The sequence below is a fragment of the Hylaeus anthracinus genome, unplaced genomic scaffold, assembly GCF_026225885.1.
Source record: "Hylaeus anthracinus isolate JK02 unplaced genomic scaffold, UHH_iyHylAnth1.0_haploid 11997, whole genome shotgun sequence".
Lineage (NCBI taxonomy): Eukaryota > Metazoa > Arthropoda > Insecta > Hymenoptera > Colletidae > Hylaeus > Hylaeus anthracinus.
In genome coordinates, this window is record NW_026534344.1 from 11,160,074 (window position 1) to 11,186,514 (window position 26,441).

A 26,441-nucleotide genomic window follows, 5' to 3' on the forward strand; every position below is an offset into this window, starting at 1 on the left:
GGAAACAGGGAATGAGGGATTGAAGTGGCGAGATTATTTGAATATCCCATATTTAAGATTCGTCCAGCGTAGTTCGAGGCAGTGATTGCCGACTTGGCAAACTGGTCACGTGGCCGGCACGTCATACACGTCAAACCAACCCCCCTCTAGATGGAAACCGCCCCTATTGCGCCTAAGGCCGCCTGCCGGTCCTGCGAACGCTTTACATTCTATTTTCACGCTGTACTGACCCCGATGTATGCGACTTTCTTAACATATTCGCCAGATATTGGCTCCTGGCATGTGATCGATATATTCATTCCCGAAGCGGGGACCCTGATTTTCGATAGGACTTAACACGTTGGCGAGAGAGGAACGATTGCATTAGTTTCATTGCATTGAGATTTATTTTGTTCGTTCTTGGTCGTTGACAGGAATTTGTTAAGAAATTAGTATTTCTGAAGAGTTGTAAGAACGAAAGATTTTTCTTTATATTTAGATTATTGTGTTAGCCTTGTGCAAGCAAAACACTTGAAACAATGGGAATTAGCAGTGGGATAGTCAAATTGCAGAGATTAAACTGAGGCTATAATGAAGTGAAAGTAACATCTTTTTCGTTCTCTCTAGATATTTATATATTCAATAGGAAGAAAGAAACATTTGTTCAATAGGAAGAAAGAAACGTTTGTATAAAATAAAATGGAACCATATAAAAAGAAAATGTCCGAAGAATCACCACGGTCAACACCCAAGGGCCTAATTTAATTTATGCCTTGACTCACGCCCCCACAGCTCGAATTGCAAGTGGTTAAACTGTGAATTAGTCCGTCGACAACGCAGTTAGCGGCTCGACCAACCCTCCGCTGGTCATGCAAAGCTTCCCTTCGAAGGTTATGACGAGCACCTGACGCAGTAAATGGCATTGGCTTCTCTTTTATGCGTGTCACCGCCCCCACAGTGTTTTCACGGGACGACGAGCACCCCTGGATTTTTCCTGGGGCTCCTCTCGCGAGGCCAGCGAAGGGGAGGACACCTAACGGAGTTAAATAACGCTACATTAGCGTCCTTCGACGATACAAGGGCTGTCCGAGTGTGAAATACCCTCAGGCTTATCAGGCAGCCGCAGAGCTTTTTTTATTAGCTTTTGGCCGATCTTTCTTCAACCATAGCTCTCCTTTCGGCCCAACGCTTCTGCGGAAAGGAAACTCTGCGGGATATGGGCAACCATACTTTCCGGGAGGACACGTTTAATCGAGTTTGGAATTCGAGGTCGATCAATGTGCATCTGCGTACCTCTGGCATCCTTTACAGCCTTCGATATTCTATGTCGGTCGACGAAAGAAAATGCAGTTAAGTCTTTACCGAATAAATGTCGTGCTTTTATATTAGGATTAAACTGAACAATTTAGTTGACTGCTAGGTTACTTAATTATTTCAAATAGTTCTTCTCAAATTTTCCCAAATCTTTTTTCCTTTATATTTCGATTATATTAAATTGCATTAGTTCTCAAATCCTACAATTTCGTTTCTTTCAAGAATAACATAAGCTAATTAATTTTTATTTACCTGATTAAAGTATGACCAGGTAGAACACGTTTTATATGCAAACATGGTAATTCACTCTTCCGTTTCTAATTGACCGAAATAAAAGAAGTATACAAAAGTGTCTTTTTTAATTTACTTCGCCCTCGAGCACCGTTGAAGATTTACATATCGAGTCAATTAGTAACTGCGACCACTAGCCAGCTGAAGCAAACAAAGAGGAATAAAATTGCCGATAAATTTCATCACATTCCAGGACGATTCAGGTGGAGTCCTGTAATAGATTTAATTACTCCCTTGGAGGAGCCGTACCTTTGCCATTCGCTACCACGGAGTTGCGTGGTAGCGGTGAGCACGTAACGGCGTCGTTTACCTGGCCGCGTCGTCCTTTGTCCTTTTGCCACAATTACCGTCGTCTAGACGCGGCCTCCGTTTCTACGAGAAATGACAATTACATAGCGCCAGGGATCGTCTTGTCGACTGTTTCTTCCCTCCAAACGACCAGCTCCTTTCTACTGAGGAACGCCTCTGCCAAAAGCTCTTTTTCCTCCCCTATCGTTCCATAACTAGATACTAGCAGATAGGGAAAGAAGAAGAAATTTGTATATTTTCCAATATGCTAATTGCGTATGAAACCTCTAGGAAAGCTGAATATTTATTCTGAAAGCCGAGACGTCCATTTTTAGTGATCTTTGACGCGTTGACTGTAAGAGATTCACTTTCCATCCCTATCGTTCTCAAAGTAGATACTGGCAGATAGGGAAAGGAGAAGGAACTTTTATATGTTCCCGTAGGTTATTTGCATATTAATCTTCTAGAAAAGCTGAATATGTATTCTGAGAGCCTAGAAATCAATTTCAATTGATCCTTGACGCGTTGACATGAGAAAACTTTAATTCCTCCCTCTTTTCTTGTGCTTCTATCGGCCTTATTTTATTCTCTACACAGAATGAGACTCATGCATCATACATTTCCATAACAATAACGTGGATGTTCCTATATCCACATCAGCAGGATTTCAAAACTCTGTCAAAAGCCCTCCTTCCTCCGCCAACAAGATAGCAAAACTTTGATATTTTCGAATAGGCTAATTGCACATAAAGCCTCCAAGTACGTCCCGAAGCGATCCCATTGAGAGAATATCCGCTCCATTGTTCTCGGAATGGAAGCTCGAGGGATCAACGAGTTCATAGTGTTCTTCCACAGTTATGATCTTTGACTGCGAAGGGCGTATATCCGTCTCCGAATATTAGGGCTCAGTGAAATGTTCAAAATCCAATTTTTACAAAATAGTATATTATAGAGAATGACAAGAGTAAACTAAAAATCGTCACGCAGTCAAGGGGTTAAAGAACTTTCGCCCAGATTGAAAAAGCTAACGACCCGTAGATGCTCGCGAAAGATGGTCTACGAGCCGAAAGAAGTCGAGTTCTTTCTTCCTCCCTCTACTGTGAACCCTATGAGTGGTGGCACGCTCTTTCTTGGCGTGTGCAGGAGAGATCCTCTCTGTTCATTGTTGTATACTGGTGCTCTCGCCCTTTTGCCCACCCTTTCACAGCTCTGGCTTAATGGCTGACGCGGCTATCGGGTTTCTGCAGAAACGCGAAAGATCTGCGAGGAAGACCACGAAGAGATGATGCAACTGACTTTCCTCCTTCCTCATCCAGAAGCATCTTTCGCTGATATATTTTATTTTACACGATCCTATATCGAAAAATAAAGGAAGTAACCGAAAGTGGAAAAATTTGGCATCTATGTAACTCATGGTATTGTAAGAGGGTGACATAATATAAACGAGACTGATTTTTATCAATTTGTGGGATGAACATTTTCGCAAGGATTATTTTCATGTACGGTATTTGTTAGTTTATATGCTGTTTTTAAACTATGGTGCAAAAATTGATACTTTTACACACAAGTGGATGGCTCGATTATAAAAAAATACATCGGTCAGTTTCCGAAGACTCATCGCTAAATTTGTTCACAATATGCAACTTACTCAGTTACGTTTATCGTACGTAGGAACTAAAATAAAGCTTGAAACTTCCACATGAAGAATTCAAACATTGATAGAATATTATGATGCACTCAATGTCAGTTTTTAAAGAAACTAAACCTGTCCATTTTTCTTAACGAAATGTTTGTATGCTTTATACGAGCCAAAAACGATGAAATATGTGAATCGTCGTGATCGAGGCTAAAGGGAGGGTGCAAGGATAAAAAAGTCCTGCGATCTGACTACTCATCAGCCTGTTGCGGGGCCACCCTCTCGGAACCGGTGTGGACTGGTGTATAAAAAATCAGGAGGGTTGGACCCTTAGAACGCGGCGTTTCGTCGATGGCAGATAACTGGTCGCTAATTGATTATAATAAGTGATCAGGAAACGGGACCGGAAGCGGGGTGGAAGTCGGCTCGACGTGACTAGGGGTTGTCGAATGCCGTTCAAAAGATTGCGCGATTGGACAGTTTCCTGATGTGACGAAACAAGACTTTTTTAGATAAAAAGTTATATGTAAAGAAACGCATTTTTTATTATCCGATATTAAAATATTTGGCGACTATGAGATCACAGGTAACCTAACTTGAGTTTTCATGGATAATTAGGTCTGTGGTGTACTGCAGTCTTACTTTTCGTACTTAGAATCACGTGGTGTTTATGTGAATTAACTTTCTGTTGTAGTAGGAGATAATGCAAATTGTTTATAGCTAGTAGAACTATTTTTGAAACGGAGGTAGTAAGATTCTTGATTAGACACCGATTAATGGTGATTGCAGAAGAAGGTGAATGGGGAGGACAATAATTAGAAAAAGTACAGTTATTAAATGATATTTTTTATACTACATTATTGTACTACATTACAATAAAGAATTGTTAATTCTTTAAAGAGCATACTTTCTTAAACATTTACTTTTTGTTTATACAAAAATGTATTCATCTTCTTCAAAGACGAATAAGTAAGCAAGCAAAATGATAAATTAAAATACCCTCCATCTTCTTGAAAACAAAAATCACAATCATTATGAGTTTGTTAAGAAACATTTTATTGAAAAGAAGATTGTTTTCTACATTTTTTCGTTCATTCAACACCAGCGTACTGTATCTAATTACTTCCTTTTTCATTCATCTAAATCTGTTCCCAGCATATGTCTAATTATCCATAATTATTATCATCATCTCAAATATCATCGAATCGATCTAACAGGTAAATCGGTTTCAAAGGCGCCAAGAAAATAAAAATAAAATTGCAGACGACACGAATTGACCACGAGGGAGAGCGAGATAGGAGAAAACAAAGGGAACGAGGGGAAGCACGAGACACACGGGTACCGACAGCGGGGGCGTTCGACAATTTATCGTCTTCATTCGGCCACGTCCATATTTATTGCGTCGTTACGAACAATATGGCGCCTATTAAGCGAAATACGGGCCCCACCGTGGACGCGGAATCGAATTAATACCGGGCTTGCGCCGTGGCCGCCGCCGTGTCCGATAATAAGCTTAATAAATATTGATTGTTTAATTAATGTATAATCGACGCGTGGGACACACCGCGCACTATCGGCAGTCCATTGGACCGCCCACTCGCTGCCACGAATTTATTAGCGAGTTCGCTTCCAGCGCGGTTCAGAGGCCGAGCACACGTTTTTACGCTGAACTTTCGACGTTTTTAATTGCCTGCCGGAACCAGGGCCCTTCCTCGATCCAGCCAAACACGCGTGGGCGCGTGCTTTCTTTCTTTCCTTCGATTGGTGGACAGTTATAAATTTCCTGTCTCAACGAACCCCAGTTTTACTCGGTATCAGGGCCAGCACAAAGAAATTAATAAATATTAGGCGAAGAAATTAATTCTGTGCATTTATAGGTATTCGATCGTTTACAAGTGTAGCTTAGGTAAAAATATTTACTCGCCATTTTTCTACATCGAAGTATCAACCTTTATATTTAGTAACGAAACACCCAGATTTTTCGATATGTAGTTTTACACCTATAGGTACGTGGGAAAAGTGGTATGTTTTTTTCTTTATAATTAAGTGGTTTACCTTAGAAAACCACAGAATTAATTTCGACACCTACGACATAAAATATGAATGTACATTATTCTCTCTCATTTGAAAGATTTTCTTTCAATTAATAATTCTGTTTATTTAACGAAGAGACCACGAAACTCGGAATGGAAAACGTTTGATGCTCGCCCAGCCCGATTATAAATCGTAATTATTATAAAGCAAGCCGTCGACGTAATCTTGAACTAATTACAGTTCCCGAAGCAATTGTAGAAGAACATTGAAGATAACGTTCGTCGTCTGTGGGAACGTCCGTCCCATTAATGGAATCACCAATTGCAGACTTATTGGTTTAATTGCTAATTGCTAGTCTCTTTATCTCTCATCCCCACTCCAAGCGTCGCGAAACGAGGAACAATGGCGCCGACACCCACCACTCGATGGATGCCATTTTCATAAACGATTCCTCCCCCCATCGTCGTCGCGTATCTTCGGGGCGAGTGGACCGGCTTCAATTTTCGTGGGCGAGGGAATTAATCTCTCTCGATCGAAAAGGCTCGATATCTCGTCGTCCTCCCGCCGAAGACGTCTTCCCTTTCTTTCAGGAGCGGCGCGCAAGAAAGAAGAACGGAAGTCGTCCAAGGGGAGGCCCCGTGAGAAATATGTCGAAGAAAGAAAACGTCTTCGAGCGAGTTCCCCTCGTTCGTTGCTCGGTTCTCCTTTTCTTGGGCCGCTCGAGTTCCCCGTCGTTCCGAGAAACGGTCACTATACTCGTTTTCATTTCCCCTTACGCGATTTGCGGACCGAGGCGCGCAACTAGCTCGCGTGCAAACCGGAGGACGCGGTTTCGTTCACTCTGCTTGCTGCAGAGAGCCCCAGTCTCTATAGAAAAATGTAACCCTTGCAAATTAAAGATTCTGTTTTACATAGAAGAAACAAGTGTCTTTGATTTTTTGATGAATTTTTAAGGCGTGTAAGATTGATGGGGATGAATTACATTTGCGCTATTCATGAGTTTCCCCTAACGAGATCGGTTAATTATCGATGCTACTATCACTAAGAGAAAAAGTTTCATCTACATTGAAAAAAAAATGATACCTCTAATAATAACTAGTAAAATAATAAAAAGTGTATATGTATTCCAAAATCTGTCAAGGATGAAGGTTCCTTGATATCTATACCAATAGCAATCATAGAAACTTATTATGAAAAGTAATACGTGAAAACATGTATCTGTTCGATTTTGCTACGATTTTGTTAAACATTCTAATATTATTGTATAATTTATGTATTTGGTTTTAAAGTCTCTATTATAGTATCCTATGATGTTCTTGGTACTATTATTTATTTAAAATCTGCAAAAATGTCAACTTCGCAATCGCCGAAAGAATTCGACCATTCGAGATCGTTAAATGGACGATGGAAAGAGAAGGAGGGATGACCAGAGGGGCGGAAATGCAAAGGGGGAAAACCACGGTCAGCACTCGTGGCGCATCAGCATATTCCGTTTACGGGACGCTCGTTCGGCGGAGGTCGACGATAAAAATCTGAAAATCCTGTGGAAAGCCGCGCCACGGAATTTGAATTTGCTCTGGTCCTGCCAGGACTACGGGGTGTGAATCCCTCGGAAGCAGGAGGGGCGACGGGGGCTCGTCAGCATTCGAAACGAGTCCGCGTTGTCACCCTCGATCCGAATAACAAAGTGAGGCTGCTCCTGGTGGAAACGCTCGTTAACAGGCTGCGAACGCTCCTGTTCCCGTTCACGTAAACCCTTTTTACCAGCTGGTCGCTCGAGCAGGCTGATTGACGTTCTGGGAAACGAACGTCGATGAAAATTAGCAAGGAAAATGGTTTCAGTGATTCCTGACGCAGATGAACAATATTTTGTGAGATAGTTGTAATATAAAGAAGCTTTGTTCTCTATTTGAAATATAAATAATGGACTGAAAGTTTTTTGTGAAACACACTAGATGTTAATTAGACTTCAACGCTATAAAAATATTCAACTAAATAGGGAACATGAATGAATTAGGTTGTGGATAATTCATTCGTGTATATCCACCCTCTTTTCTCTTTTAAAATTTGTATACTTCTAAATTGTCGACCTTTGTCAAAATATACCTAAATAATTTCTTTTAATACTTGGTCCAATATTTTTATATTCTAGAGGACTAGAAGCATCGTTAATCAGAAAGTATAGTACCGTATATATTTGGAACTTGCATAATCCTTTCTTGGGAATGATATAGATGTAAATATGGAGCATTAATTCAAACACACACGATTTAAAAAATTCATGGATACCTAAACACAGCCTTATTCTAAATTTCACCCCATTTCCATCTCCTTTTTCCACAGATACGTCACGCAACTATTACCTAGATTCTCTAAAGTTCACTGTCGACCATCATGGCGTGGAGAGTTGTTTGCGCAAGCAGCAGATTAGCGCGAACGTATACGTAATGCAGCTCTTCGTTTCTCGTTTCTCGTATTCGAGCGGACGCAAGATCGACGTTTAAGCTTAACGGGAATCGAACGATACGAGGTAAGGCTTTTTGCGACTAAGCGAGCGGCTTCTCCAGGGACGGCGCTACAAGAACCGGACGTTCTGGATTGCCAGGCGTGAATGGAAGTCCTCGGGGGAGGGTTCGGGGGAGCCGTTTCGGCATTCAATAGCGGTTTTCCACGGTCACACTCGGGTCCTCCAGTCGATTTAAATAACAAAATCACCAGGAAGACGTATTATCGTCCCGCGGCCGTGCGACCGTGGCTACTTCGTGCGAGTTTATCGCGCGAGTCGTTTGCATTCCAAGCGAAACCGATTCCCCGTTTGCGACGTTCAACATTTCCATCCACGTCGATCTCGTCCTTCGTCGGGATTCCGAATCTCTTTCCCAGGTATTGTCGAGCAAAAACCACCCAAGTTGCTCCAATCCGTGGAGACGGGTACGCGTTCGCGACGGTTCAGCGCGATTTGCGTGCTCGTTTGCACTGGCAGCGCAGAAATTACGCTTGTGCCTGACAATTCTGTCGATTCTCCCTTGGAATAAAGTTTTATGAATCTGGAATACTAGCTTCGAAGCACCAATTACATAATATTATACTTCAAACGAATATTCGCAGCACTAGAATCTAAATACACAAAATAACCGTAAGTCCTTCTGCGAATGCATAAAAGTCAAATCTCCAACGCTTCTCATAATTCAATAAAGTAGGTCTCTCGCGACGGTATCAAACGAAACAATAGCGATATCGACGAGGTCTGATAGCCATCGACAGGTGAAGGAGAGTTCAACCGTAATTTACACACCGCCGACACGGAGAATCGAACCCAAACGGATCTCGGATAGATATCAATGGTCGACACCAGGTCCGTCTTCGCCAGAGCACAGGAGCGCACGATTTTTCGCTTATCGTTCCCCTGGCTCGTCGTTAACCGAGCTAAAAGAAAAAAAAAAGCAGGACAAAGAACGAAGAAAATCTCGTCGAGAGTTCGCATTACAAAGTATGATAAGGGACTTGGCCGTTCTCCGTTCGAGAGATCTCCATGAAACGAGCGTTAAAAGAATCTCTGGTCTGACCATATCGGTCGAACAGGTGTGCCTGTACGTCGCAGGAATAAACGATTAGCGATTCGATTAGCATCCGTGGATCATATCGATCGCGACTGCTTGCATTCCAAACGACGCGGACCCTCGTTCTTTCAGAAACGATTTCGTAACCGGCATCGACGATTTACGAACCGCGTCCGCGACGCGTCGCGGCGCGATCGCGCCTGCACGACTCGAGTTAATTACCGGCAATTCGTTACCGAGGGCGCAGGGAGTTAATTAACGACGGATATCTTGGCGTCGCGCGCCCGCTCAACGTTGGCACTGGCGCGGAAAATTTGCTCCTCTCGTTCCACCTTGCGATCGGGGGCGAGCGCAATTCTGGTCCGATATCAGGTGATGGATAACGTAGAAATTTATTTTGGGATGTTTGTATTCGATTGAACGGCTGAATTTTTACTTGTTCGTCGTGGAACGTTCTTAGAGCATGGTTCTAGGGTACAGAATTGGATGGAGATTTAATCTATTGAAATTAACTTTGTGGTTTTTGTACTTTTTAAGTTGTAAGAAAGGTATCGTAATCGAGAAAATTTCTCTGACCACGTTTTCACCGTTCTCTTTTGAATGTGATATTTTATAGAGTAGGTATCAAAGAACTAGCCCTTTGCACTCTGCACTATCTCGTTGCAGAATTGCATTACATAAGATAGTCTAACTATGGAAACGTGTCTTTCTATTATTAGACTTGATTATAAATTTTTATAGCTTTCTTGAAGCGTTGACATGATTGCAAATATAAATCCTTTATGTTATAAATATCCTTTATGTCACTAACAAAATTTGATAGACTCACGATGGTCACTTCATAGGGCACATCCGAGTGCAAAGGGTTAAATGATGAATTTTTAAAATTGTTCACAACTTTTTTCAAAAATGCTCTAACAGTCACGCTTTCCTTGGAGTAATATTCGACAATAACAATTATTACACACCACAAATATCCACACTGTCCGTACCTCCTTCCTTCGACAACCTGTCACCCCTTGCTGTGCACCCCTTTCCCTATGGACCTCTGCCACCTGTTCGAAAAGGCACGAACATCACGTTGCGCGACTTCTTGTACCTGCGGTTCCATGGCCCCACAGGCCAACGAAGGCGAAATCGGCGAAAAGGCCAAAGGGAAAAGAGGATCGAGCTATCGGAGGAAAAGGGGAGCGAAAAGGATAGAAAAGATCGAGGCGGTGGAAAGGAAACGAAATGGAGCGGGTGGCGGTGGTGGCGCTAGGCGATCGGAAGTGTGTCAAATTACAGAGGTCCGTAATATTAACGACTCCTAATGACATGCCCCCTTCCCCCTGCCCCATTCGTGGGCCCGTTCTCCCACCTGACTCGAATCCCCACCGATTCATCGCCTGATTTTCTCCTACCGGCTTCCCTCGAACTCACCAAGGTTGGACCCCTTCTCGTCAGTCCTTGGTGGGGTCTAACCGCCGCTGCATCGGGCCCGATTCACGGAATCGGCATTAAAAACACAATTACTAATTGACGGAGGCTAATAGCAATAAGACAAACAATGGGGCTAAATGCTATAAAGTAAAACACAGGTCTACGATGATATTTCGTCTCCTTCGCGCTTTGGGCCCTATTCAGGGGTTCTCTTCTCCCCTTTCAGCGTCGATCGTTCGCTCCTTCTCGGTTTCGCCCCCTAGCTCACGGTCATAGGGACAAATACACGTCTAACTCGTGGCAACGTTCGTCGGAGGATCCTCGAAGTCTTTCTCGAGTTACGACCGGTTCAGGATTTCCGAGACTCCGGTCCCATCGTCGATTTTTTGCGTCCACCCGAGCTTTGTTAGCATCCCGTCGATCGCGATGCTCATTTTTCATACTGGGGACGCGATTTAGACGCTCGAGATCGAGCGATCTTGAACCGGACATTTTTGGATAGCCTGTTGAATTTTCGTGCGCGATATAAAAGTTTTCGAGTCGTTGGTTTGAGATGGGAATTGATTTAAAAAATGCAACTCGTGTTTCAGATGGTATGATACATAATTTGGGTACATGTATAGGACTAAATACGATTGTTATAAGCGGAAGCGTTATGAAAGTTGAAACGTGGGTGTAAATTCATTGTGAACCGAATATGTTCTGAATTTTTTAATAAAAATTATCCACACTCGAGATATTGAAGATATCGTTAGCAATAGGTAGTTTTAAGTTGATTGAATCTTATAAACAACTATTGTGAAGTAAATTGAGAAAATTGTTCATAGCTTGTACATGGTGCTTTTATATATGAATACTCATAGCTCTGATAGGTGAAATAAAATTTACTAAAAGCATTGTCAAAATTACGATTCAACGCCTTGAAAATTATTCCAACCTGAAGACTGACGTTTTACAAGTACCTAGTTCCTCAAGATCGCTCGTATATGCTACAAATTGAAAGCCAAAATTGAGAGCGAGAGATTCCCTATTGGAGTATCATGAAAATGACATCAGGAAGAAGAGAGACCAGACCAGAGATCTCTTCTAAACTTAACATCAATGATGGAGTGTCGAACGTGTCACTGATCCACTAGTTAAAGTCCATCGTGTCCATCATTACACAGTCTCCAGGATCCTCGTTACACTTTGCGACACGTGACAGTCCCCAGAAGTGCGTTAGCACTTTCCAGACAACGGGAACGGTCAGCAGAATAACACACACACACTCGTACACAGAAGGTAGCTTGTTCTCACGCGAGCCTAAATTATCAGAATCCTTCACGACCTGTCGCTCTTCCGTCTGCTGTCGCGTGAGAAGTCTCAAAAGTCTCGAGACCAACCTCGGCCGTCGATTCTTACTCCGCCAGGTGATAAAATCCACTGAAATTTTTCTCGATTGGCGGGTACGGAGGTTTTTGGCGAAAAAACATGGCGCAGCCTCGGGGTTCGACGACGTCGAGGGAGGACTGCATACCCTTTTACGACTCCGACGGAAAGTCTCTCGAGTCTGGATTTAGCGAGCGGATGATGCCTCGGCTCGAAAGGCTGGTTATACGCGGAGAATTCTTCGAGGCAAATGACAAACCGCCACCGACCCCAGTGTCGGCGGCGTTCGTCGAGAGTAATTGGTTTTATGACATATTTTACGTGGAAAGAGATTAGCAGAAGGGGGACCCTTCCGGGCGACCTTCTGCTCGGGCGTACTTTGGATTGGAATGCTTTGGCGTCTTCTCGTGCGAATTTTTTCTGTGGGAAGCTTCTGCATCGAGGTTGCAAATGATGAGTTATATTGGTTGGCGAAGGTAAAGTTAAGTGGGGAGTTTAGGGGTAAAGGTTTGACGAAGAGGCTACTGTGCAGAGTGGTTCGTTACGTTTTGGAGCTCATGCAGTTTAGAAGATGTTTCTTGAATTTGTTGGACTGATGACACAGGTTAGGAAGGAAAAACTCGCACCTTTTAGATCATAAATAGAATTTGCACCACTTATTTATGATAGAGATTTGAATTAAATCAAAGAAAATGTAATTTATTACGATAAGATGATTTAGCAGCCATATTCGTAACGTATTTTTATATTCTATGAACTGTTAAATGGTGTAATTACTATGGCTACCACTCTCCCCACCTTGGTTAGAATATCCTAACCGAGCCATTTAATTAAAGCATAAGTCCAAAATCTTGTATACCCTGTTATGAAACTAAAATAATAAATTCTAAAATAAGTTACTATTGAATTACTGAATATTCATATATATGTCTCATTTTATATTAAATAAATGTCAGGAGTACCCATGGATATCAAAGTTAATGTGACAGTCAACATGTTAACGATTAATGGTACACTATACTAATACTCTGACATACATCAACAATAAAATAAGCCTAAAATACTTTAATTTTGACAGGACCACGTCATTACTCCCGTGCAACGTCCATCGACCGACTCGAGCAGAGAACAAACCCCATCCCCACCCGATTAATAAGATCCTCCTCGTCCAGCAGCACTTCTTTGCGGTCTGAAAATTTCTCAATCAGTCCGCTCCTTTCCCGGCGATTTTCTGCGTTCGCGTCACAACGCGGTCTCATCGTTGCAATTAAAGGTTGCCCCGTTGCACCGGGGGCAAAAAAAGAGGCTAAGAAATAACGACGCGGATTTATAATGCCGATACTTCGCCTTTCGCTCAGTCCGCCGCGTGTCGTATTATTCGTTTGTGAAATTTATGTTCCTGCCATCGGCGAAGGTTAAGCCCTTCGGTGCGTTAATCGTATCGCGGCTGTTGGACAGAGACAGACGGAGAGAAAGAGGTCGATTCAAAGAGAGCCAGGGAAAGGGAGAAGGAGCGAGGAAGAAAGGAACGAACGACAGACGGACGATGAAACTCTGTGCAAACTCACCTTGTATGGATTCTGGCGAGGCTGGCTCCTTATCGATTCGGCCGAGCGCGTCGCTGGCTGCAACAAAAAGCGCAACGGGGCCTCGTTAGTGACGTCGCGTTGTAAAATCGACCGGGAAACTCGGTCTTTCTCTTGTAAAAATGATCAACGAGACTGCGAAAAGAATTTCCCTCGGTATGACCCTCGCGAAAACTATAAAGGTGATCAAATTGACCACATGCACTTCGAACTCTTTCTTAAAATCACTTAATTGTTGTATCGAGGATTTATTCGCTGTAATTTTTAGGAGACAATTTTTTAATAGACAAATTAGTATATTTAGAAATTCATTGCTTCCTCTATCCCTAGATAAAAAGATATAGTTGAACACGTGACAGATATGCATAGGTGTCGATGGTTTTAGTGTTAACAGATAATCAAATTTTTGCATCAAGATAAAATCCTCTTTGGTAATTAACTTTGACGACACGACCACGAGGGTTGCTACATTTTAATTTTAATATTTTACTACCTGACACCTTTCTACTGAATTATTCACAAGTAGAAGACTGGAGAAATACAGTTTAACAGTTTATTATTACAATCCCTAATTTTCCACAATTGCGAAAAATATTTCCCAGTAATTCATCGTCCGAAATTCCCCTCCCCCTCGGAGCCAGCAAATATATACAACGAGCTCGCGCGCCCCCGTGATTTCCTAAAGCTCGGTGCCCTGATCCTGATTAAACAGAAGGGGCACCCGAGAAACGTTCGCGTAGATATCGCGGATACACCCCGAGCCATTATCAATCAGCTCGAATTATGCTAAAACGCGAGCAATCATCGTGACACATGGCGAAACGCCGCCCTCCCAGCGTGCAATCGCGATTCCCAAAAATGGGGCGAATTCGGATCGATATTCAAATAATCTATTTGAACCCTTGGGCGTCCGAGTGCTCGTGGAAAGAAGATGGTGGTAATTCGGTGCGAGAATGACCACTATACGTCACACGGGGGGGCGAGGACCCGTCCAGCGTGGCCGAGGGCGGCCACCTACTACCCCCTGGGGGGTCGCAACTCACCCCTGAAACGACTGTATTCAGATAATCCCACCTTTTCTTTCCTTTCGTTCGCTTTTCACGAGCGCACACACGCGCAAACGACATTTCAATACTACCGACAGATAAACCACCGCAAATGCGACTGGATCCGTTCTCTGTCGTGGAAAATAACGGAGACTCTAACGATGACATATCAACGAAACGGGGATGGGGGTGATGTGCTGATTTTCGTGCTTCAGAGGCTCCTTGAGAGACGATAGAGAATGTGCTGAATCTCGTGACAAATGTCAGTAGCAACTTTTTAAGTGTTGCATTCTGATATATTTGAGTAGTTTATGTATATTTTCATTTATTTATTAAGGTTGTGTAGCTGGAAATTGGCTACATCGTATAATACGCATATTTAAATAGGGTTAAGAATGTTATTCTAGAGATATTCATTTAATTTCTAAGTTTAACTATGAATGGGGGTAATAATATTATTCCAGAGATATTCGTGTTAAAGTAAGCACCACGTATATTTTTAGTATTTCTAAAGGAGTTCTACCCTTTCTTATTTAATTTCTATGTTTATAAGGCGATCATTGTGTTCAGAGTGCAAAATGTAGCAAAGTGATGGATTAAGTTCCCACCCAGAGTCTCAAATAATTACAGTATTTTCGGCATAAATTGAATAAAAATAAAAATTTGAATTACAGACTGCTATAGTACCACGTCTCCAACGATTACCCATCCGAGTAACTATAAGTGAATATGAATAAACATGGAGCAAATATTTTCTGCGGTCGCGGGGAGCAGATACACGATCGTGGCGACCGTGCTTCTCGGAATAAGTTGCAAAAGCGTATTGAATAAACGGGCAACTAAAAAAGGAAACGGTGCCGAGAATGCGAGTATCCGAGCGACGTCTAAGCAATTGTTGCGCACCTCTGAAAAACAGACAATGCAGGATCCTTGATGCGCCGGTTTTCATTATTAAACGAAGGACTGCCGTCAGAAACTGGCACACGCTTACATTAAATATGAACACCGACCTCGTTCGTGCATCCAGTCGCGGATCGACTTTTTCCGACGAGAAACATTAGTCACAAGCGTACAATAACGCCGCGAGCGATATCCCTTGCCGTTTCGAGAGAGAAAAAGAAAAAAGGTCGATTAAATCGCGGCTGGTATGATCGATAAATACCGAACGCACAACCAGAGGCTTCGATCAGTGTCACCCGAATCGTTAAGATGATAATGCGATCGGCAGGAGAGGCTTAGAATTAACCTGAAAATATTTTTTCTCAGGAAATAAAATCAATAAAATACGTTAAACGATCGATCTCTCATGAATTCTCTAAATCAGCTGAGGAAAATGTCATTTACATAGAAATGTTTCATTTGATTTGTTTAAGGAGATTTTGATAATGTCAATCTTTTCGAATATTCGCTTCTTTTAATAATTAAATGCATGCGCAATTATTATAATTACTACAAAAGTGACAAATTTAGATTACTCTTGCTAGATTAGAGAGATGGAATTAAAAATGGATGGGAAAGTGAAAACCAAATTGTGCATGTGTAATTGTATTACATTTTAGAAATGGAACAATAAATGTGAATGCAATAATTCATCTGACACCAGAAAAAGGCAGAACGATAATATCACGATTATTCGATGCCAGAAAGTCTGACAGAGGAACGGTCAGATCGCTTTCAAGAAAAAACAAACTTCGATAAATACGACCTGCCCTGTTCCCGTGGAAAGTCTCCAGAGGAACGTAAAAGACCGCGCTTCTTTCGTATTCACAGTTCCCGTCGCCAACTGGCCACTAAACACGTCGTCCTGTTTCCATCCTTTCGGTAAATCGTTCAGGGATGCATAAATACTCGGTTTAGCGTTTCCTGAAGGTTCAAACCCTCTTCTTCAACATCGAAAAACTTGCAAATATATGCCTTGGTAGGTTCATTTAAACCTCTTTCAAATCCGTCGTGAAGAATAATACACATAATAATGAATATTATTATATGTATTATTTATTCTATGAATATATCTTGGTATTCTCTTAAATTCACTGAAATTTAAAAAGAAACTATAGCAGTGCAGTGTCTCCAGAAGATCTAACAATCTGATATATCGAAAACATACAAATAATCATTACTAAGACTACCGTATTGCTTATTAAATAAAAAATCACCGACGATTTATATATCCTCATACTTTCATTAAAATCTCAAATCGTACTGTCTTGAAATGCAAATATCGCCGTGAAAAGTCTGCGAATTAACATTTCTCTAACAATAAACATTTCCAATAGACTCGTCTGACGTGTCAGAATCATAGAAATCGCAACCGTTAACGAAGCGTCTAGCGTCAAGAAAAATCCAACACTCAGACAAGGTGAAGATCAATCCTCTAGTGTCTGCGTTGCTTCGACTGGATGACGAGGTTCTAGCGGAACTGTCATGGATCCTCTTCGACAGCCACTGAAAGTCGGTGGAGCTCACCTGACCGCAGCGCTGACGAGTAACTGTACAGGTGTCTCGTGTACGTAATCGGGTGAATGAGGAATACGTGCACGATAGATGCCACTTGCGAGTCGCACACGGCTGACCTTTATGAATACTAAGGGAGACGGGGTTGCTGGGACGGACACGCGATTCTAGCTTGTCAGAAGGCGATCGTGTCGAATTAATAAGTGACTGGTTCCCCAATTGCGGCGTGGAAGACTGAGGGATTGATGACGTCCACCAAGAACACGATAATCTCAATGCTGCTGAGAAATATCAACTTACTGGACGGTCGTGTTTGTTAGAGGTAGATCGATCGGTATTAGAATGGGTTCGTTGTTATTTATTCAATAGGAATCTCCTTTACAGCTGAAGGTAACTAGAAAATGGCTTTGGTAGATGGATTAGAAAAGAAAAGGTAAGTGTTTAGATCCGACTACTCAACGATATTATTATGAAAACAATTAATGTAAGAAGAATAGGTTATTTAAATTAGATCAGTATTTTATATAGAGACTTTCAAGAAACTCTCTAGGTTCTTTAAGATATCTGAAAATTAGAATGTGTTAATTGCGTATGAAACTGTGCTCCAATTGTTCCAGTTCAACACATGAACCAAGACTGCAGTGTTTTACTTTGCAAGTCGCAATGATTTTTAGCTCGACAAAGAAAAAAGCGACCTCGTCGAATGGAAAAAGAACTATGGCACATTATCCTCGAGATCTTACATTTTTAAACAGAACAGAGGTCAGGCGTTACCTTTTCGATGATTCATGCTCGACGATTTGGCAAACAATCCTTTCCGCAGTGCGTTGTAATGACTCTGTCACTTACGGATGTGAAATCTCTTTTAAAATCACAAATTTCGTTACTTCAAATGGAGTGAAGAAGTATGAAAACATTTATAAATCAGTCTCTATTTGTTACTAGTGCAAAATTTTCAGCACGTGAAGTTACGGATCTATTAATAAAGATCACCTATGTTTTTATATTTAGTCTGTGTTGCATTAGAGAATATAAATAATATAAAACGCCATTGAATTTTCTTTTCATTATGTATCCACCGTGTGCTCTTAACATTTCTATTAGCAGTCTTGATAGATAAGCTGTTAATCAAGCTAACCAGTAATGTCTTCGTTGTATCTGAAGTAATATTACTCTTTACTTTTTAACATCTCATCACAAATGTTTTCCAATTGTTGTTGTTTCTACATGATTCTATAGTTCCTCTACGAGACATAGCATTCCACTAAAAAATTTAATATTATTAAATGTTACCAAGTACTCAGTCGAAACAGAATGTGGTAACAAACAATTTTCTAGCAATAATTCACGGTGTAACTATTCATTGAACGTGAAAAGTGTCCACATATTTCTGAACGAGGGTTTGGGTATTTAATTAAAGGAGTACCTCAGCCTCAGCAGTCCCAAGAAGAATGTACGACAAATTCCGACGAAATAAGAACCATATGTAACAAATCCTTCTCTGAAATTGATCACAAAATTTTCCAAATGAAACATTCAACCCTTCTATTTATTTTTGGTTCCAACTCAACCCTAAGAAACAAAGGACTCGGTTTTACTTGAAGAACTCTATAATTATAAATGTTTGCCAAGTTTCGGCAATTTCGTTCCAAAGCGAGTGGCGACGATTCGAGTGGACACGGGTGGCTCCGAAAAAATCGGATCGATGCGGCTTCCGGTCCGCGTTCTTCCGTGGTCGGTGGCCGGCGGGTTTCAGCGGGAAACGAGATTTTAATATTTAAACCACGCCACGATACAATAAGTGTAATAAGCATAGAGGCGACCGTTGGCCAGCGCACAAGAGGCGGTTGAAATATTAATGCTGACATTTCGTTGCTTTGCGGTAGTTTAACCGCACCCCCGAACCCCCCTCCAGGCCGCGTACGCTGCTTTGAAGGCTGCGGTTTCCGGGGAACGATATTGCACTCGGCCATTCCCGTCGCGATATATTCTAATCGCGCTGAATTCGCAGCGAGCATACGCGTTTCCCGGGCTTTTCCATTTTTTTTTCACCCCGCCAACGTTACTCGCGCCGCTTCCTCTTTCCTCGAACGAGAGAGATTCTCTCCCTTTGGTCGAAGGAGCACCATGAATACGAGATGCCGGGCATCCGGATACATCTAGTTTGCGTGGAGAACCCGCCGTCTCATCAATTTTTAAGGATCGCCTTGTGATACGTATGCACCACTCTTGACCAGCCGATATGGAAACCGTGTTTCCTTCGAGAAAGCGTCGGTTATGTGGGGGTGGAAATCGTGCCACCGTAACCGGCGCGAATGGCGATGAGAAATTGACTGGGACTGTGCATTCGTCGAACTGATTTAGCGTGTCCTTTCTTGGATTTGACGAGCTCTCTGGGTGGAATGGGTGGACAGTTTAGAGAGTAATCAGGGTTGATGAAGGGGCTTCAACCCTTAAGTGTTTACGTCATGGTTTAGAGGTAACGTAGGAAGTGACGGTGACTTCGATGATCTACCCTATCACGCATTACAAGGGTGCCTTATAGAGGTCATCCTGATGAACTATGTTTAAGACTCTTCTAGAGTTTAACCCATTCACTGCCAGGCAAATTTAGAACGGCTTGCTCTAGGTGCCGTGATATATAATTAACATGTTATAACCGTATCGTTTAAATTATTTTTATAATATAAAGTGATATTAAATATGTCTTTTACACTATATTAAATTTTCATTCATCCTTTTTAATAATTCATAAATCAAATGGCAATCAAAATATTCGCTGACCAATTATAATCAATCTAAACGAATTTGTTCTGAGTGTGTTTAGATATTTTACCTCCTTCTGAAGAATGCCAGATTGGAAAGTATTAACATATAAATTTTTGTTTTTTAAATTAACCACAGTTTTCTTAAAGATTCCAAGGTTCCATCTCGACCCTATGCAAGTGTCTTTTACACTTGGGAATGTAAACAAATGTGTTTCATTACTTTAGTTTCCTCCCTGTATTAGACATCTGAAAACTACTCATAATTCTTCTTATTATTACAGGGCAAACCTCTTCAGGATGCTGATATTAGGGTAACCGAAAAGTATTGTCATTTTTTTTTACGTTAAATTCAAATTATTCTTAATAAGTTTCTATTTTTAGTCAACTAGTCAACTAGTGTGCAAATTTTCAATGCCAGGTCGATAAAAATCAATGAGTTGATGAATAATAAATACGTATTGAAATTCGCAGAGACAACATTACTATCCAGTCCATACATACGCTGAGTAACGACTACTCGAACCCATCCGTATTTCGGTATGGTTGTCGTAAAACATAAGGGCTGTAAACGGTGTAATCCACCGCCTCCCATTTATTACTTGCAATATCACAAGATAGAACAGATACTTTGGAAAAAATTCCTGAAGATATATTCCTAAAAAAATCTGTTAAAGTACGTTCCACGCAATTACAACCATCTCAACCTTCAAGTGTTTGGATCTTTTGCAAAACTCTCAGAGAAAACTATCATTACATCACTTTCCTATCTGAAGTAGCATCTCGTCAAACTTTCATAAACATAATAAACACGAATTTACAATTATACAAACTTTATAGATAAAAATGAAAGAGTTCTACATCTTGCGAATTGCAATCCCCTGAAAAAAGCAAAGAAATAACACTCGAATAAACAAACAGAATCCCTAAACGATTAATCAACCCCCAAAACTCTCGTGTTCATATTATTATTAAGATTCTGAATTCTAAAATTAACAATTCAAATACCATCCCGAATAACAAACGAGCAGCGGATCTACCAGTGGTTAATGTTTATCCAGATAAAAGTATCGCGTTATCCCGGTTGGAAACTTCTGGTGGAAGGAGAAACGCGGAGACTGTGCAGGTCGGATGGAGACGGGACGCGGGGGGAAGAAATGCAGCCCCTAGAAACAGCGTTCTTGCACGTGAGCAGAGACTTTTTCCAATTACAAACGGCGCCATTCGCGACCCGGCTGGCGGCGATTATTTTTAAAACAAGAATATTCCCGTCCGCCCCGGGACATAATGAGGGGGAGGAGGACCGGGAGGCACAGTCGGAGGGCGCGATAATGGCGGCCGTTATGAAGAAATCAACCCACCCCTGTCTCACCGCCTCCTCCTGGCCCGCCGCGCCGCTTCTCTGCCCACTTGATCTTCCGTCTCCATGGCGACCGCCTTGTCCAACGCACCCCTGCTCCTACGGGGTAGTTGCGAGCATTCTCTCTTATTATGAGGCTCGCTCCACCCGCGAAAAGGTTGCAACCTCGCTTCCTCCAATGACTTTCGACGCTATCGCGGGAGGTAACATGCGAGAGAAAAGATCATTCGCGCCGTGTCGCCATTAGCTAGATAGTGTTCGAAGGGTGGGAACGCTGGGGGTAGTTTTAAGTAATCGAGATATGAGGTAGAAATGTTTAATAGTAGTGTTATAATAGCTAGGTTCACTGGACAGGAAATGGTTGAGTTAGAAAAACTTACTGCGAGGATTTTGCAGTCCTAACTTAAACTAGAATTTCCAAGAAAGCTAAATAGTGTTTTAGAGGTGGAAACGCTGGGGGTAGTTTTAAGTAATCGAGATATGAAATAGGAATTTGTAAAATGGTTGTTATAATAACTATGTTCTCTGGACAGGAAATGGTTGAGTCCGAATGATTCACTGCTAGGATTTTGCAGACCTAGCTCAAAGCAGAATTCCCAAGGAAGCTCTTTCTCGACCAGCCACTACCCCCGCAACAAAGAGCACCCCAGTCTCCACCGCGAGCACAATAATTTCGTCGCGTAAAGACCTAACCGGATAGTTTCCTCTGGATTTCCAGGAATCCGCGATGTTTCATCGATGCTCCTCTCGTCCTCGCAACCCTCGTCCTAGCTCCCGAATTCCACGAAGCGTAACAGGGATAATACGAGCGCAAAAACGGGCTGGAGGCTGCATTTCATCCAATTAGATGTTCTCGTTGCGTCGAGAAGGCGTTGTATCGATCGATCATCGACCCCAGGACCGATAATCGCTCTCGAAACGCTTAATCCCTCAGTGAAACTGATGGATTCCGAGATAATTGCTCACGACGATCGTTCTCTGTGATTCGAGGGGTCCTTCCATATACCGCTAGATACACGAGAGGGTGTCGTAGCAAAAAAAAAACGGACAGACATCGATAGACACGCTAGTAGGAGAGAGTAACAGAAAAAAAAAAGAAACGATCGCGTCGGAGAGAAATTATTTGAAATTGATGAGGACTGGGAGGAAGGGTTGGGGTCGCGTGGCGAGCATCCGATGCATAAAGGAGCTTCGGGACCCCCTTTTTTATTGGTTTCCATTCTGTGACACGCGCCGTGACCTCGCAACCCCTTCCTCTGGAGATCCTCCGAGTCCCCGCCTTGGTCCGTGGGCAATTCGAAAATGGCGTCGTTATTTACGGCGAGTTAATTCGACGCGATTTGTGGGGAGGCTCGACCATTTGGATGGGGGCGACAATAACGTTAGGGTTGTGTGGGGATGCTTGCGACACTTTTCTGTTTCGAAGATACGCAAGACCTGAAATAAGTGAGAGGAGGATGTGCTGAGAGTTTAATTTTGACCTAAATAAGAATTTATTTCACTTTGCAAATATTATAATATGAACTTTACTTTCAATATTTTTTTCATTCTTTTGCATACTCTGTACATTTTGGAGTTTCTTGTATAATTAGAAGTACATGTCGATTTTCGTTGTACAGGGCTGAATATATCGAAATGCTCGAAAACAAGTAACATGCACACATTTTTTGAAAGATGAAAGTGGCACAAAATGGTACATATATTATTTGATAAATATATGTCAAAATTCAAATATGCCTTTGAATTCTTCTTAAAAATTGGCACAAACTTTCTAGACAACCCAATATAAAAATCCACAGTCTAGTTATAATAGTACCATATAAACGCGAGTCAAAAAGGCCCAAACACATTCTGATTTCTTTCCATACCATTCGAAACAGAGTCTACGTCATATGTATAAACCAGTAATATTTAATCACATAAAAATACACAAATCTCGCTAATTATTCACCTAAAATCGCCCCTCACCATCTTGACGTCCTAAAAGCAGTGACATCGCACGGAAACATTGAAGAACCGCCGGAAAGGTTTCCGATCGTAAATCGCGTCGCTTCACGCAACAGAAGGACGATCGTCGAATCGTGAGCGTCGTAGGTCGAAACGGCGCGCGGTGTCGCCGTCTAGTTTCGCACGTACCTTATTACGGTATTTTCGTTCGAATTACCGTGAAACTGTGCAGACACGTACGCCTGGTCGTAGCGCGAGGACGTTTCGTTGCACGTAGAGGAAAACGAGGAGCCATTAACGGCCTCGCAGGGACGCGGACGCGGACGTTTCGCCCAAGGGGGTGGTTTTCCAGGCGACTCGCGCCCTGGCGGGGTGGAAGCGTCGCTGAAGGAAGGGAAGCAAGACGGAGGCCAGGGGAGAAGCGTAAGTGCTTCACGCGGCGAGGTAATGGAGTCGACTTATTCGTCAGAGAAACGCCTCGGTCGGGAGCAATCGAGACGGAGACTGCCTCGAAGAAGGAATGGAACAGGCTCCCAGTGATTCTTAACCACTAAGAATATTCAACGACGTGGATGGTGAATGTTTATTTATCACTGATTTTCGAAGGGGGTGTTACATGGCAAGAGAAAACAGTTTCTGTATTCGACGAGGTTATTGTGACAAATGTTCTCTCAAATTGTTATACATAGTCCCAAAAGTATTCGTATCCTCTGTATCTATTCAAGAAATTTATCTATTATATATTAAAGTACAGGTTTGATATTTTCAAATAAATGTTTTCTTAGAAATATGTACACGAAATGTATATTTGTAATGAAAAATTGATTTGGAAACATTAAACCTGCCATTTAATTTAGACAAATTTCTTCAATAGAGGGTAGGAATACTTATGGGAGTGTCTGTATATATTAATAGAGGGTGTTTATATTTTATCTTTCAAGAGCAAGCATAAGATTCGTTATCTCGTGAATTTAATTTCATTTTTGAGCAGACATGCATGAGACGAATTTAATCAACACTCAGGTAAACAATTGGTGGCTGATTTTTTTAAGTTGTCATATCCCCTTGCAATGTTTTACAATTACAAGAAACGATAAGACTGGAAAGAAATTGATGAATAAAGTGATTGGAATCGAATAAATGGAAATGAAAGTTAAGAATCGGGCTGTTATGCTATAATTGACCTCTACTTCGATCAAGCCAACCAACAGGAATAAAACTTCCATCGAAGATGTAGGCGGGATTATAACAGGAAATGTTGCACGTAAGGTGACAAGTAAAGACGGCAAGAATGGAAAAAAACAGCAATGGATCCTGGAGGACTTGATAAGAAAGCGATTCGATTGGCTAGATGTGCGATGCGAAGGCTTTGGATGCGATCAAATTTTAATACTCTCGTTCAGTCTGACGGACTCCAGGAGAATTCTAGGAGAAATAACCAATATAGTCAACTGGTGTTCCGATGATTGAACTTCCTTTTCGATTATTGCATTCATGCTTCTCCAAATCTCCTGGATGCTTCGGATTTCAGAAATGGTAACGTTCGACCAGGAAACGAAAAACTTTCAGTTCATATTGTATTACGGTCTATGAATTTTTTTTTTTTACAAAAGTACATCTACCTCTCAAAGATTTATTTGCCTTTTCACGTACGCATTCGTTACTTGTAAGCATTTCAAAAGATGTTTTTATCTTTCCATCTTCTTTAATAAAGAAAAATTACATGTAATCTCGGTTTCGCAGTCTTCAGTTGTCCCAAGATTATCGTTAAACCTTTTTCTGCCAATTTTGTTTAATACATCATATTTTCTGTTGATTGATTTATGTTCACTGCCTCTCTCCAAGCATTGTACGATACAAATTTCACAAGATATCCACGGTACACAGTTTAAAAAAATTCCCAAAGCCCATTTTTGGAAGGTGTCACGCGCTTTAGGTCCAGACAAAGAGAGTGCTCCGGTTTATCCAGGTCGTTCGATTAATTAATCGAGTTTCCAACGTGTACCAGCATCGACTGTCGGTGGAAATGAAATATTCATCGAATGCAAATGAGCCGGGCGCGTGTATAATTCGTTAAAAAATAATAACGACAGAAATTCGCGTTAATTGGCACAATAGCCACGCCGACATGCCAGCCCTCGGACTCCGTAGTCCTGACAATTAAGCACGACCATGCTCCGGGGATCCTGTGCACTCGCCTGTGTTCGCGGCCCCCGACGCTTACGCTCATAATTACGCGGTAATTAGAGAGGTTTGTCGGCAATCAACATCTTGAATATCACCGCTTCGTCGCGCTCTATCGGCCGGTATCGCCACTCCGCTTTGATCCGCTCGAACGCGGCCACGTTCAGGCCTCTGGGACAGCTCGGTGTTCACCGCAGCATGGTTTATCGTTGGATTCTAATTTTATGACCGACGTACCAGCGACGAAATGGAAATTTAATCGATCGTATTATGCGCCAGGTGCCTCCATCGGCGATCCGTCCAGCCAGTCATGAATATTGGCCAATCCTAAACGCGAGCGACAACTGCTCCATTTCTTGGGCTCGACTCTCCCGCTTGCTATTCTGAATTCGATGAATTTTAATTAAATTGAAACGGATTTGAAAACATTGCGGAGTTATTATAGAGAGTAGATTTCTTTAACAACACTGTAACACAGTATGATAAGAGTAGTGATATATAGAAATGAAAATTAAAAGTGCATTCATATAGCACTTCTTCGTTCGGGGATGTCAAAGCATGTTGTAGCTAAATTTTTAATTTTTAACCGACTTCAAAAAGAAGGAGTTTATTCAATTCGACATGTATATTTTTTTTTTTATCTAACTTGCTTTACTGTAGTGCTCAACTCGCCATATATTAGGGTGCTAATTGTTCTCGATGCCAACCAATTTATACGACTAATAATTACTATATCCAATTTCCCAGTCAACCTTTACGCCATTACACAGTGAATATTTCTTCTCCTCGAGCTACGTTAAAAATTCGAAATCGATGTTTCCACGCCATCTCCAAGCAAATTCGTTTTCCAGCGTCGCAAGTTTCACCCCGTTTCCGACTCCAGCCCTTCTGGAGATGTAATTTCTCGACGCAAAAAGTTTGTAATGACGGGAAATCTAATATACAATATATCGCTCGGAGCCAGCCTGTGGCCGTCTGTGCGAGCAGCTTTCCTGTAATTAAGTTATAACTAAGGACACGGGCGAGAGAAGAAAGAAAGGCGAGGATACGGTTTGAACGGGGTGGTGCGGGGGTTGCCGGGGATCTTCGCAAGAGTGGAAAACAATAAGAGGTCTCCGCTAATCCAGACGATATATTATATCCAACGAGAGTGCTTCTGGCACTGAAGGAACCGAGGAAGCTGTATACAGGGTGTTACCTTCCACGT

The 26,441-nt window shown here is 41.9% G+C and overlaps 1 protein-coding gene across 1 annotated transcript in view; it reads right to left on the reverse strand.

Moving 5' to 3' along the window:
• LOC128889736 (POU domain, class 2, transcription factor 1-like) overlaps positions 1 to 26,441 on the reverse strand; it is a 200,111-nt gene that overhangs the window by 26,975 nt on the left and 146,695 nt on the right. The window contains exon 4 of the mRNA XM_054147656.1: positions 13,461 to 13,517. Coding sequence (XP_054003631.1) covers positions 13,461 to 13,517 — 57 coding nt within the window. The remainder of the gene's footprint in view (positions 1 to 13,460; positions 13,518 to 26,441) is intronic.